The sequence below is a fragment of the Ostrinia furnacalis genome, unplaced genomic scaffold, assembly GCF_004193835.3.
Source record: "Ostrinia furnacalis isolate ACB-3 unplaced genomic scaffold, ASM419383v2 OfSCF7454, whole genome shotgun sequence".
Classification (NCBI taxonomy): domain Eukaryota; kingdom Metazoa; phylum Arthropoda; class Insecta; order Lepidoptera; family Crambidae; genus Ostrinia; species Ostrinia furnacalis.
Window position 1 is genome coordinate 73,608 of NW_021137693.1, and position 16,007 is coordinate 89,614.

General features: G+C 36.7%; 1 protein-coding gene across 1 annotated transcript in view; it reads left to right on the forward strand.

Annotated features, from left to right (window-relative positions):
• Positions 1-282: 282 nt before the first annotated feature.
• The window catches only part of shd (cytochrome P450 family 24 subfamily A member shade), a 43,158-nt gene continuing 27,433 nt past the window's right edge, over positions 283-16,007 (forward strand). Inside the window, exon 1 of the mRNA XM_028320845.1 lies at positions 283-519. Coding sequence (XP_028176646.1) covers positions 469-519 — 51 coding nt within the window. The 5' untranslated portion in view covers positions 283-468. The remainder of the gene's footprint in view (positions 520-16,007) is intronic.

A 16,007-nucleotide genomic window follows, 5' to 3' on the forward strand; every position in this document is an offset into this window, starting at 1 on the left:
ATTGTGGGGCAGGGTTGCTGTGACCACACATTGAACTAAATACACCAGCCTTGGTCTAATTTCATAAATGATTGTCACAATCGGGCCCTTCCCGAGGGCTTCATTAAGTCAATCAAAGCAGCGGCGTTGCGTGGAAGAAAGTCGGACAAAGTAATCTAGTCATGTGTGGGCATGAATACTACTGTTCGATATCCAAGATCCATAGTTATTAATTCTTGGATGTAGAGCGTGAAACGGCCGGGCAAAGCAAGAAGTATGTAGGTATATAGAGGCGCTGCGAGCCGGCGGCTTCAGTCGCTAGACCCGAGCCTCACGCGCCGGCTGCTCGCCTCTTTGCCGAACTTACGCCGGAGACGGATCGAGATAAAAGGAATTCCTGTGTGATGTTAGTAAACAAAAAGTGGATAAATAAAAAGTTAGGCGTGTACCCTCAGTCGTCAGTCTTCCCCTGAACTTTAACTGGCAACCATGTCCCTTCCGGGAGTTTTTCTTTTTTCACATTACATGGAAAGCTTTTGGGTAAGTCTCTTTTTGTATTAAAAGCGTGTCTATATCTATTTTTTGCAGAGATTTGCTAATTATTAATAGCATTAAATTCCTGTATCTGGTAATTCTAAGTTTTAATTGTGTTACATGTATTTCCACTTAATGATCCGCACGTTTAGCTTAAATTACAAACTCACCGGCGTTTTAAAGAATGATTTGAAAAACTTTTATGCAATGCGTGATGGGTAAAATAAAAAATATAAGCATAGAGTTTTGCTTGAAGACTTGTTAAAAGGTAGATCCGCATACAAAAATGGAGCTATAGCGTAAAGTGTCTGGAGTTACGGCTGCAAGTGGAAAATATACATTATTCAGACATTTTTCTTGTGAATTACGAAGCGCTACACTCGAGATTGCGTGTTTTGGAAGCGTTGTTCAGCGATTTATTTTTTATATTTTATAAAAACGGGAGATCAAACGTTTGTAAGTGGACAAATAAGTAGAAACGTTTAGACGTCTCGTTCGCTGCGAATACGCAGGTTGAGGTTATGAAACTTTACCTGATAACGTGGTTTATGTTATGGTAGGACAAGCTATGTTTGGGACGTGAATACCTAAGTGCTCCTGAAAAGAGCCTAATGTCCGTTTTCACCATCAATCCCTAATTTTTAAGTCACCTCTATGTAAACAAAACTCCTGTTATTTGTTACCATAGGGGTCACTTAAAAATTAGGGATTGATGGTGAAAACAGGCATAAGTGTTTCCATAAATAACTTAAATTTTATGTATGTTCTGTAGAGCTGGTGCGGTTGCATACATTGTTGCACTAATCAGCATGTTAATTTAGGAGCACAATTGAGCAAACTCAGTTAATCATCCGTGACTGCACGCTTCGACTGTTCCCTGAAGATCACCACTTCCTGGGCCAGTGTTAATTGTTTAGCACGTGACCTTTACTGCAAATGGAAATACTTAGGATTGGCCTATTATTTTCTAATATTGCTTCATTTATCGATTTCCTGATGGAAATACATGAAATTTATTAAATTGTAAGCATAAAAGCATTGAACGTAACTATGTAGGTAAGTCGTTTAAATTTAATTTCGCATTTATTTGTTGTTGCCATAATATTTTAAAAGCTCCAATTTTTTCTTGTGTTTGCAATGGGATAAAAAATCTACAAGTATTTTATAAAGTTTGAAGGCAAATTAGGCACACGTTTCCGCGATGCCCTTCAGCAGGTTCATCATTGCCATTATGTTCTTTCCTTGATAGAGTTTTCCTCCTGTTGCATTTGGCAACTAGGCAAATATCCATGCCAACCAAGGACTTTAAGCTCGTTGAGTGACCATAAGAGCCTACGTAACTTGTTACACACTTGTTCTAATTCTTGGATAATTATAGCCACATCTCAAAATTTTATATTTATTTACAGTTATGCCAACTTGTTAATTACCAATTTATTTACAGGTAAATTCCAACGTTTCGTTTAACGGCTTGAAACTGAATCTGAAAATTAGCTGCTCTACATCAAATAAAGAGTTTATACGCGGATACGATTTCAGTTAGATCAGTTTTACCCTTTTTCCTGAAATATTTACAGTTTTAATAGCAATTAAACGTTAGCCGCTAAAAAGTCTACCCATTGGTCAATTTCAATCTTGGTTATAAGGTATTTGCTATAAAGTAAGCTAAAAATATATGAATAAAGTTTTGCAAACTTTTAACGAGGTTCAGGACAGGATACTAGGTTAATTTTTCAGTATCCTGAAAACCTGGCACTCTATGTAAATGAAAAATACTTAGATACTGAAAAAATAGGTTTATGGATGTAAATTAGCCCAAAAAGTCAAATCACGCATGTCAGTAGGCGTGGCGCTGCGTCCAGCCTGCGCGTGCGCCGCGCGGCCGCTCGCCCGCGACGTTGAATATTCAGTATTTGTTCACTCATCGCGATGTATTAATATTCAAACGGTCGCTAACTCCTGCCTCTGATTCAAGGTTAATTTTTTGCCTCATAATAATTAAGAATAATTGCGAACGACGTTTAAGCGTAAAAAGATAGCTTCGAAAAAAAATCGATGTAACTAGTCCAGCGCATACTCGTTCGCTACAATGTTCGTGATGCGCAAGAGCGGCCGGTGCAATATTGAACACTTGGACTGAATACGAAAACGCTTAGATAGGAGAACTGCTTTTTCAAAACCTGTAATTTACAAAGCAAGCCAATTTAGTCTTTTTTGGGCTAGCATTGGAATCCATAATGCAATTCTTATATCTCATCCCCAGTGAAGAGGTTAGATAGTAAATTGGTTAATTTATAGTAGTTCTGACACAAAAAAAGTCCCCCTTCTGCAGCCGAGTCATTAGGTGAAATCGGCGCGTATTTATTCGAAATAGGGTGGCCGTGTTACCGAAGAAATAAAAACTAGTTCTCACGTGTAGGCAGCCGTGTAAAATAGTTCTTGTAACCGGATGACTGTGGTCAGCAAGTACGCACTTGGACTCGTATTACTCAACAAAATCTAGCTTTAGTTCCGCAGCACCGCTGCATCTGTGTTTACTTTTAATTACTTTCGTCGACCCACATACGCGATATCAAATGCATGCTGCTTCAGCAAACACGGGTATTTGGCTCTATTAACTAATATCAAAACTGATAACGAAGCTATGTTTAGTCCGTGACACGAAAACGACGAAAAGTGCAGATAAAGCTTAGGTATGATTTTAAACTCGGGTAAATACTTTCAAACTAGATCGATGAGCCTTTTACGATAGGTAAGTATACCTATAAATGTGCACAGAATGGACTACCTCAATAATTAATACGAATAAAATAATGCCTGAACTCTATGGAAATCACAAAAACATGGCAGTTTAGAGATTCATAGGAAACGCCGCGACCGTTCTAGGTATCTAATTCGATTTGGACGCATACATGTCAGCATAGCAAGTGGACGAAAAAATTCGTGTGTCAGTTGAGAAGTTGTAAAACTACCCCATTTGTATGATAATTGATTGGATCAGGCAGCTCGTAAACCTTCCTTGCGCTAAGCTGAGCACGTTTACTGCCATGGCTTGGTGTAGAAAAAATATTTCGAAGGTCTGCTTCAATGGTGCGCTCGCGCATGTAAGGCGTTCGCCTTGAACCTGAACCAAGGACAGACCTTTTTGTTACATTACATTAGTTACGCAGATAATATTTTTTAGTTTATGACTAATGGAAGTTACGTGTTTATCGTTTCGTTTCGCTAGGTAATCGCGTTGAAATATTTATAAAAGATGTTTTGTTTGCTGATAGTGTTGATTTAGAACGTAAGTCGTAGTTACTTTTCTGTGTAAGTACATCAAAAGGTTTGAAAAGTGAGTAAGTAATGCTTCCTTCCACGCTTCAATGAAAACTGTTCTAGTTTGTGCTTTACGTAACCACATCGCGTGACGTGTTTATAAAATTACATTGTAATACTTGGTTAATTTTATAATTTTCGTTCTAAGAAAATAATTTCTCGAGTAAGATATTTATGTATCCTATAAAAAGCGTGTAAGTGTGAGGAATGTTTAATATATTGCGCTCGCAATCAACGTAACACCGGCTAGCCGATCTTGAGAGTAAGAATACCCGTGGATGCTCTAGATTGGACCCCGATCGCTTCACACGAACCACGGTGCACGCGAGCGCATAATCTACTTAAGGTTCGGCCAAACCAACGCGATCACACGCGATCAGCCGGCGTGCAGCGATGGCGATCAATGCATTTAAGTCTGTACCTCTAGTACGAAAAACTTTCGAGTTCGTTTCGTTGCGTATTCAAAGTGTCATCGAAAAATTTTGTATGAAAAATTAAACAGCGCCCCCTAGGGCGGCTATAATATAGGGGGCGCTGTTTAATTTTTCATACAAAATTTTTCGATGACACTTTGAATACGCAACGAAACGAACTCGAAAGTTTTTCCTACTAGAGGTACTGGTCGCCATCGCTGCACGCCGGCTGAACGCGTTGGTGTGGCCGAACCTTTATTTGAACCGACTTTGAATTGAGATGAGCGATAGATGTAGAGACTATACCGCGCATAGCTCATAAAAGCTTCTAAAGCTCATTTTAGAAATGTCAATCATTTTTTGTCGTAGCAGTGTCGTAGACTAGACATTTTACTGCAAACTACGAGTATTACATTGTATTAGGTATTGAGCTTAAAGCTCATTATGGAAATTCCAATATTTGTTGTCGTAGCAATGTCGTAGCGTAGACTATTATACCACTATTCCTATTTAATACCAATGACGCGATAGGTAGAGATACTTTTTTTTTTTTTTTTAATTTACAACGAGGAAGCTCTTGGCCTGTATCTCACCTGATGGTGAGTGATGATCAGGCCGAAGGTGGAAGCGAGCTTCACCCGGAATCCTCAACCACGGAGGAACTGGCTATCTTACCTCTAATTACTGTCTACTTATTAATGTATAGAGGACTCTTAAAGGAATCTTATGTAATTCCCCAAGTTGAAATCTCACAACAAAAACATATAATCTGTATAAAAATTACATAAAGTGATAGATAGTTACTTACTCGTATTTAACCTTGAGGCAAGTCTGTGCCTACATTCAAATGGTATGGATTGCCAAAATACCCAACTACGAGTGTATGGTAGAACTAATACCAAATACTGTGAATATGACGATGCATACATAATGTTATAGTGACACATATCCGAGGGCCAGACTGGGCGGCCTTCGCGACGAGCAAAACGAATCGACCGTCTGAAGGGAGGGAGCCCGCCTCGTCTGCAGTATTATACCCATAGTCCGCGCCAATAGGAACCGGAAATATTTGTACAAATAACGCCGAATAACATTGACCTTCAAGTGAGACTAATTAGTCCATAACGTTGATACTCAAAGACTAGGTAGACTAGACAGTCGATGGATCTTGTGATTTGTTTGTGTACTTACTTAGGAATATCTAATTATGATTTCAAAGTGCTTTACCTACTTAATGTCAAGGATAGTAGGCTGAAACCGGTCAACCTTTGTATAAGTCTAGTTTTATTATAAGCTATGTACAAAATTACTAGTTTCTACTGGCGCGCTCTATGCCAGCCGACTCTATTATAATTCTCGGATGTACTGATTATATTACTATTTTCATAAGCAAATATTGAGGCTTGCAGCAGACATGCGATATAGAGCACAGTTGCAAATATTATTATTTATAGAGCTTTATGCAAGGTTATTCTATAAACAGAGGCTTACAACATTAATTAAGCATTTTTAGTAAATAACGTCGGGTCGACCACCTGTTTAGTACTTATTTGTTTACGAATTAGCATACAAAGTGTTTCGCAATCTCAAGCAGAGTTCAGTGTTTTTAAAAGTTTTGTATAAATAATATTGGCTCACGCTTATCGAAAAAGCTCTTGTTTCGGCAGCTTTGGTTAGAGCTTTTACGAGTTAGACGGGTTGATTGCATCGTCGGCGAACAAGGGAGACACCCCTTCATTCTGGGGAAATGGCAGACGGTGAATATAATATAATTATACATACAATGAATACGTATTATATGTGGACATGGTATTCAAACTTGGAACAGGTTATTTTGAATCCGTCTGTATTTGTGGCACATTAATTTTAGGAAAATGATCACCTTTACTACTAAATTAATTAACTTTGCTTACGCCCGTAATTAAATATGTACAAAGACTGTCATTACGCATAGAAGTAGTAAAATAAACTTTGAACTTTTAAAAGTTTTTAAATAATGTTTATTTAATTTAGTTTGAGTATCTCTTGAATGATGAAAACGAACTGAAGTTCAAAAAGAACAATGAGACATTGTTATTTGATTAATTTACTACTCAAATTTTTACGAAATACGTTATTAATTTAAAAGTATTTAAAGTAGTCGCCATGGGAAATGAATTTTTAGAATTTATCCTAATAATTGCAAAGTTTTCAGAAAAGTGTTCGAAAAACACCTGGATGGCATCTTTTTAAAGTTATTACTCTGAGTATAATGATAATAGTAAAGAATAATTTAAAGCCACATGCATTTCGCGGTAGAGTCGATGTCCCCCGTGAGGACCGCAAAGCAATCAAGCCGATGAACCCTTTGAACTGGCCTCGATAAACCCGGAATTACTGCACAAATTGCACACGACGCATGCACGCTCGCATTCATTAGCAAGCACACACATTTCATTCAGAAAGTCTACAACCTTTGCCGACTACGATATTCCGTTCATTCGAGAAAATGCATCAGCAAAAGAAAGAAAACTTGAATCTACTCATTCATCATGTAAATCTACAGCTAATTTATTTCAGTAACTACTTTTTTTTTCTGCACACCCTTTACTTGAAGCCAAAGTTGAAACTGCATGTAGAGTCTATAAAAACCTCAGTGCCAAAACTATGAAAATCTGTTCTTGGTTTGGCAGAAACGCTCGCCCGACCGAACTACGCATCGCATTAATAACGGCCATTTTTAAGACAGTTAAAAAGGAATAAAGTGCAGTCTGCAGACGACCAAATTCATTGGCACGATCAAGGACGCGCTTGCGCCGCCGGCAGTAATCTCGCCGACCTTCGCTTTTTGCGCTTTTTGTCAGATCGATTTCGCCAGCCGGTCCCTATTCCAGACGATGTCACGTACTACCAATTATAACGAGACGAATTAAAATGCGGCTGTAACCCTAACTTGATGGAAGCTGTTGCGATTGTGTTACATATACATACAAGCTTGCAACTTTGTAAGTCGTTGCTTTGGATATCAAAGTCCATTTCAGAGGCTAGAGCGCGGTACAGCGGGAGCTTTCGTAGCAATAAGCTTGCTTCTATTTATTTTATTTCGTATGAATAACATTGATTAAAAATTGTTAAACTCAGGTAGTTAATAGGATGCTTTGTGTTTTTACTTTTGGACTTGTTTTTTCCTCTAGTTATAATTAAGGTAAATATTTATAAGACTTTATCTTATTTACTAGAGTTTCAACATTAATCTACATATTTTTCTTAACAAATTATGAACGTTGACTCATAGGTACTTCATGCGCTAATATAATTTTTACCTACTAATACCTACTTTATTATTTTGTTTTTCGTTTTGAAATGCGTATCTCTGAATAAACATTATTTTACGATATCGGGCGAGGGCATCAGCTAGAGAAGTAGCAAAGACTTATTTCTTATCCAATGTCAAGTATTTACCTTCAGTATTTGTATGTACATGGCAAACATAAAAATTGCTAAACATTGACGTAAGTTGGTTACAAAACTTTCTTTAATGATTGATGTGAAATCGAAGGATTATATCAGTTTGACCTTGCTAACAAGAACAGTTATTCAGAGTATCTAATTAGGTAATAAAAACTAGAGTCATTATGTATGAATTATCTAAGAAAGTGCCAGAATTTGACACAAAGTTAGAGGTTATCTCTCGAAGATGGTCCCGGCTTCTAGTTTTTAAGAACAACGACATTGTTCGGTCAAAGACCTCGTAAATTTGGCGTCTATCTTAATTATATTTCGCAATCATAAATTTTGTACTAACTTTTTCTTTTTCTGTATGGTTTGAGATAAAGTTTATCTTTTTTATTGAGGCACCGAGGCATGTGGGTCTGCGACGTCCAAATGTGCGATTTTCAAATAGCTTCAGATTAATTTTTTATTGAATTAAAGTTGCCTTCCTTTCTTTATGCAAGAACTTTAAATAGGATTCCCCCAACGGGTCTGACGGCTATAAAACGTGTTATTGTTAATTAGCATTTTAAAAGCCATGCAATAAATCATAAAGGTCCAGCCCAGACGGGTTTTCAAAGAAATACAAAAATAAGGGTTGCTTTATATTACTACTTATCGAAATTGTAGATGACAGATTTAGTACTTCCGTTTTGAACAAGCTGAAAAGCGATTAAGCTTACAAAGTAAAATGGTAATGCAAACTTTATATACTGGTTATTCAGTCTTTTTATTCATTGGATAAGTTTCGCACATGCACGGAAGATCAGTAAAGCAAGTTCCTTAAAGACACCGCCTTATTTTTTACATAGCTTATAATGTAGAGTTTATAATAATATACACGTTCAGCATTTACGGTTGTCTGTTTCAATCAGTTGCAAAATATCATCTTATTTTGTAAATAAATAAAAGATAACACAAATATATAAATGTCGAAAGCATTTATTATATCTACGTAGCGTATCGTAGTTTGGACCTACTTTTCTCTGCTATGGTTGGTAGCTCCTGTTTCTCAGGGCCTTGATTATGATAAAAACAAAATATTTATAAGAAAATAAATAAGAAAATGCCCTCGGTACAGCTGTTCAAGCCAGTTCAGGTCCACCGGCCTGGAGCCTCGCTGTGCGTCACGCGCAGTGGTCGCGAAAGGGTTAGTTAAACTAAACGCGCTATGTTATTTTATAAGGTTTCGCTTTTATAAATAAAGATTAGCTTGAGTAGTGATTTTTAATTAGTTTGCCATGGCCTGCTTCCTAGCTCCATTATCTGCCAACAGACTGATATCATTCCTAAGTTACACACGTACCTACCTAGAAGTTAACATTTATTATGTATTTATACGAAAACATTCGTGAATATAATGTTGTTATGTTATTGAGAGAGGCTATAATTAGGTAATGCTTGTTGTTGTTATTGAGTCTTTATGCAAGTAATTTAACACCAAAAACACACATTCTCGTAGCAAATAAACAAATCCAATCACCTGTTTGACTGTCATTAATGATGATGATTTAAACTATTGATATTTGCAACACCGAAGAGTTGCGATGCGTCGATCACTAAACAATATTTAATTATATTTAGTGCCAAGTTATATTTTAATCAAGAAAGTGAAATGAACAACGCTTTGCATATTCTAATAACTGCTTAGGGCACGCATTTCCATTTACATGAATGCCACCAGAGTTGAATTAAAATGTGGTTTAAATACGTTTATCGGCAGGGCCGACGATTCATTGACGCGACGTTATTTGTAACGTGTCCTTGAACATTATTTTGAATATAGAACATCGTCTGATACCCTTCACAACTTCAAGGGATGTTTGTTACTACCTAATCTTATCTCTAAACCGCTGTAGGCACGCAAAATATAGCCACATTAAGGTAAATAGAGTTTATTGTATTCCAGCGACCTTCAACTTCACACAAGTTCATTATCCATTCACAAACAAGTATTATTTTTATCGTTAAATCGTTTTCTCATTTGAATTTAAAATAATAAATTAAGAATCTAATGCGCCAAGGAAATTAATTAATCTGCACTATATTCATAATGAATGTTCTTTTTGCTATTATTTTCATTTATTAATTTTTGCTGTGCATGCAGGCTTTTTCTACCTGTAATTGAATACGTGCTGAAACAAGGCCGATATTACAAATTGAGGTTTTGATATTAGGAGCTTCAACCTTCACCTTTTATAATCTGCATTGTTATTAATCACTACCTTTGTTCGCGGTTCCTCTTATGTTACTGGGCTCACCCAGTAAGTGCCTGATTTTCAGGGGATACACCGTACCTATAATACTATAACCAAAAAATTTAAGCTTATAAAGCTCGGAAAACTTCAGTAGAAATATTTCCCGTATTTAGATGAAAAGTAGCCTGTTTGAGCTTTTAAGCTCGGAAAACTTCAGTAGAGACTTTTCCCGTATTTGGATGAAAAGTAGCCTGTCATCCAGGTAGGTAGAAATATGATAGTTTTGATATGTTTATGTAAAATAATTTGCAGAATCGGACCACTCCACTTTTAGCGATTACCCCCTATAGATGTTTAAACACGAAAGCAATTAAAACTGACCTTTTTATAATAGACTGAACTCATCCAATAAAATAAGTTTGATTTATCGCCCAAAATAATCTGTTCCAAATTCAAGGTTAAAAGCAATTAAAACGTGTCCTCTGGATATTTCGGTTGGCACTGCAACAAAATCGACCCGGGTCCTTTTTTGCGTTTTGTTTGGGGTTGGCTAAATTCAGAGCTTGTCTGGAGCACTGCCGCCGATCGGTTAAAAAGCCAATTAAGAAAATCAATTGATGTCTGCGACTGCATCTGTTTTATAATGCCCGCAGTAATTATTCTAGCTGAATTATTTTTTTAATTATAGCGGTGATGCCGGACTCGCCCACGTTTGTGATTCCAAGGAATCTGACGGCATGCGCAATTAAGATTTTATAAACATTGTTTCTATACAAGGTGTAACTGAATTAAAGAGTTATTTGGACTGCTTTAATAGCAGTAAGTACGGTAAAATATGAATAGCGTAGAAAAAGTCTTGACTGTGTTTGAATGTATCAACAAGATAGGTACTACTACATCTTGGTAATAAAATACACGTGTCGTGTTTTGTTTACGAATTTCAAAGTCATCAAAAAAAATAAAAACACGATAAGAAAGGAAAGTAAAAGGCCTGCACTAAATTATAATTATATTAGATAGATAGGCACTCTACATTGCATACATATTTTGTAAAAGTCGGAAAAGCCACATTTTGCCTGGTTTTATAGATGTAAAGACATAAGCTTATATTTCCTTATTTTTAATCATTTTTCCGTTGTTTTATGGTTTTAGGATTGCATTAATTTATCAATACTGCACCATTCAAGTAAAGTCCTCGTTAAAACCCTTAGAATTGTTGATTTTTTCCAAACAAACACAGTACCCTAAAGAAACAAGGCTCCATTCGCAGACTGACCTATCACGTCAGTAAAGTTTTTGTTCCGCCCACCAGTCTGTCTTTGTAATGCCTCACATACCTACCTATTACCTACAGAGTAGGATCTACTGCATTTTTTTAAATATTTGTGCGATTGTGTAGGACTTGGTTAGAGCACTTAATTGTTAACTTTACAAAGTAGGTACCTGTCAGTTAAAAAGTTGAAAGTTAATTTCAAATTGACCCAGAAACTATATGTCATTTTAGTAGGAATAGTCCAGTAGAATTAGCTTTTAAATCGGAAATAATTCCTACAAAAGATTTTATTGTTTTAATGGCTTCATTGGTTGCCCATTAAGACTCTCCTAAGTTTTCGACTTCGACGGAGTTGTGCTTAAGTGGTGGGGGCCCCCGAAAGAGGCATTTTTTCGGTTTTCCGGTTATACCGCGTAAAGGACTTACCCTATCAAAAAGTGGTCTTCATGACGGTTGAAGGGCACTTAATCCTGCATTGAATAAGACCAAATTCATATGTTTTGGACAAACCGTTCTCGCGCTAAAGTTCGGCAAAGTAGAAAATATACGTATAATTAAATGACCCTCTCCACGTCCAATGGTTTGTTACCCACAGGCTTCCAAGTCTTGAAAAGGGCCACCTCAACCAGTGTAACCCTATCAAAGCTTACGAGCTTGATGCGCCTATCCTTGTTCGTCCCAGNTTTATTTGTAAGCTTTTAGATTTTAATATCACGTTTTTTTATTGAAATAAAAAGACCTGCATTAAAAATGAAATATATTATAGTATTTCGAAAAATTTCTTAATTAAGTCAATGCATTTAAACCTTTTGTCTGTTAAGCCAAGTACTTTGTGTACAGAAGCAAAATATCCAAATAGCAGTCTAGTTAGGATAGTCTAACTGCAGTAACGTTAGCTGGATAACAATGTAACAAGTTCGAGCAAGCATTGCCCGTTCTCGACTGAACTTTAAATCTGCCCGAACAGTTATTACTGACTGGAATGACAACTGATTCAGAATACTGTGGAACTAGCAAATCGAATTTAATTTGCAGGATCAACGAGCTAGAACTGGGTAAAGGAAAATTACTGGGACTAATATCTACTGATATTAGTTGTCACTTAATGATAAATATCTGTATTACATTCCGATTTTACTGTTAGAAGCCGGAGGTATAAGCCGAAGACATGCTGTAAGTTTAGCAGTAGATTGCTGTGACTGATGATTCAGAAATTTTAATTTCATGCGGAAATTATTTATTGCAAATAAAATAAGTTGAATTTGAATTTGAAAATGCGTGATAACCTGGTGCTACTTATGTACAATATTGTATAGAAACATAAATCATGAAAATTACCTATAGTGTTCTTATTTACTTATGATATAATCGTAGAATCGGATACCATAGAAAGTTGCTAGTATCGCATTTAACTTTTAGAAAACAATCAAAATCAACTGGTTTGTTTTGCGTCACCTAATAAGGGACCTCTCAATTGGTCTGCTCAAATTTAATTCACTGTGATAGAGTTACACGATGCTTCGCTTAATTGCTAATAGTTTTCATGTAACTTGTGTACGAACAATACTGGTAAAATTGATACTAACACAATTCCTGGAATTTGACGTGCGCGTTTAGCGCATTTAGAGCACGACTATTTTTATAAATTAAGGTATAAAAGTTGATGTTTAGGGTCTAAAATATGATTCATAATTCCTACATAAACAACGAAGCAATCAAACATTTTTTATGCAGAACAAGGCAATGCAATCGCTCCTGATGTGAAGTGAGATGCAGTCTACGATGCACTTTTACGATAAAAGATGCGAGCTAAAAGACTTTCATTTCAAACATTTTTCACTTTAAAAATCGTGTTCTAGCACACATCAATATCATTTAGCATCAGTGTAAACTTCCAAAACGTGTGCAAATGTCAACAGATAACTGCAATGCTCTAAAACGAGCATCGCGAAGCCTACGTCATTAGGAACAAGTAAAAACAATAAATAGTTGCTCCTAGAGCTGCAAGCTTACGTATCTCGTTATAAGGTCGCGTGCGCTTGGGGGAAGACAAAGGCTGATGCGATGGAGATGCCTTTTGTCTCTTAGTGCGTCAATCTGTTATTTGTGTTGTAAATAAATGCGGTATTATGACCCAGTGAAAGCAAGCAGCGTGTATACTTTTAGGTTAAATGAGCGTATGTGAGTGTGAACACACAAGGGGCTGAAATTACTATAGGTACTCGAAGGCATAGCTGCGGAACTTTTTGCATAATCTAGTTACAGTTAAAAGAAAGAAAGAAATAGTTAATTTGGTTCATCAGTCTGCATACTAAACTTAGTAAAATAATTACATTATTTGCGTTTGCTTTCTTAATTATTATTAATTTTCGCCATAAAATTAGTCTAAATACGGTTATTTAGTCATCGGATCGGACGGATCATGATGATAATTATGACGGAAGAATGAAAAATAACACCCGCGAAAAGGTTCTTTGGTGTCAGCTATGTTACTTTAGGCTTTCGCTTTAGTCAATCTTTACAAACACCATCATACTACTTCTTATTGCAGCCAATCGCTTCATCCCCCGCTGCGTCCTCCTCTATAAACCCTATAGTAATGTGGTCGCGTTCTCCAATTGCGCGATCCCGTGTCGGGGCGCAGTTAGCAGTTGGCCAGCCGCCAGCGCGACTTCTTGCGGGACACATAAATCAACTCGCTCCACCGTTGGTATCGAGACGCCGATGCCGTGAGCGACCGCGGCCGCGCTGTCGCGAGGAATGCAGCTGGTCTGTTCGACGCCAGGGTGAAGTGGAGAACGATGCAGTGGTGAAATGCATATATTCAATTGTTTTTCCCAAGTTACAGTAATATCAATCAAACGCCGCTGTCGTGAGCAACCGCGGCCGCGCTGTCGCGAGGAATGCAGCTGGTCTGTTCGATGCCAGGGTGAAGTGGAAAACGATGCAGTGGTGAAATGCAGATATTCAATTGTTGTTCCCCAAGTTAAAGTAATATCAATCATGAACAGCTGAGCTACTTTGACCTGCATTGTGATACCTACTTCTGAAGATTTACATCTAACTTGAACCAATTACTTATTGATTTATCGGATTAAGTATCATTGTCTCCCCAAGTCGTGTCATGTCATCATGTAGGTACATAAAATTACTATATTTATACTTATAATAAATCTGTAGAGAGGTCAATTCTGTACATGAAATATATTTTCAAAATAACTATCAGGGGGTGATTAGTGATCGATACTGATGCCAAAAATGCAATCAGTAAAATTTTTGTCTGTCTATCTGTCTGTCTGTCTGTATGTTCCTTATAGAAACAAAAACTACTCGACGGATTTTAACGAAACTTGCTACAATTATTCTTCATACTACTGGGCAGGTTATAGGATACTTAAGAATTCCCACGGGAATGGGAATTAGCGGGAAAATCCTTTTGTATGAAAAATCTAAACCGCTTAAGTTAGACGCTTGAAATTTGGCATGTAGATACCTTAGTAAACTAAAAGCTTAGTTACAACAGGATATTGCAAAATTCCCACGGAAACAGGAGTTAGCGGGAAAAAACATTTGTATGAAAAAATCTAAACCGCGTAAGATATAATTATGAAGGGGGTAAAACGGGATCCACGCGTACGAAGTCGCGGGCGGCCGCTAGTGATAAATAAATTAATGAAATGATAAAAGATTTTTATGAAACCTTTTTCTTGTTACAAAGAAAATCGTCAGAAGATACTTTTAAGCTCCAGATAATCTGCCATTACGCGAAATAAACGGCACGGCGATAAATATTTCATATTTGATGTTAACTCTTGATCTCAACCGTAAAGTAAATACGAGAAATGCCTTCACGAGCTTTTGGGGTAGGTATATACCTACGCGTATATTCAGGAAAGCAGATAACATTTTATTATTCCTCGCATAAAAACACTGAAACCTTATAACCCGATTCAAAATCCAGTTCAAACGTTCAATTTGTATCGTAATATGAACTTAAGCACAAATTCAATATAAGACCCGCGCCCCTAGTCGGGTCACGTAGACAACTAGACGCGGAGCCAGACTTAGTTCGCTCTAACTGCTGCTTAATGACAGTGGGAATAGATTTGCTCTGATTATGATTGAATTTGCTATAAATTCTGCAGGGAAGGCGCACCCGTTTTGCAATGAGGATTTAATATTTATTTTCAGCTTTAGTTGTATCTGCTCTATGAATTTTGAGAACACCGAAGATACGTTATTATTATTCATTGAAAATGACGATCAAACTTGATTCTACCTCAAAGCTAAATTGAATCTTGTGATCTATTCTCGTCTAGATTCATTATGTGAATATCATTTCAGAAATACATAACCTTGCAAAAAGCTGTTTGTCAATTACATGCTTTGTTTCGAGGTCTAAAGTAGAGTCGTAAAAATAAGACTCAAACTAATTTATCTATGTGTTTAAAGGAATAAATTCGTCTGTCTGTTGAAAGCTACTCTCTATGTTTCATTAATTAACACTATAAAATAATGCTATCAGAAATAAGGACCTGAGAAATATTTTTATTCTAACAGACAAAAAAAAACACTTTGCCAATTGATATTACCTCAATTAAGCCATAATTTCAATACTCGACATTGCAAAGGACTCTTTAATTTGAAAAGTTACGGCAATCAATTTGAAGCATATCACAGTAATTCCAGCAATTCGAAATGCAAGCAAAAAATACGTCTCGAGAAAAATGCAATCTCGAGGAGCCAGTTTCATTTCTATTACAATGCCAATAAATATGCAAAATGGGACGTAACAACACTGAATGGATAAAACCATTT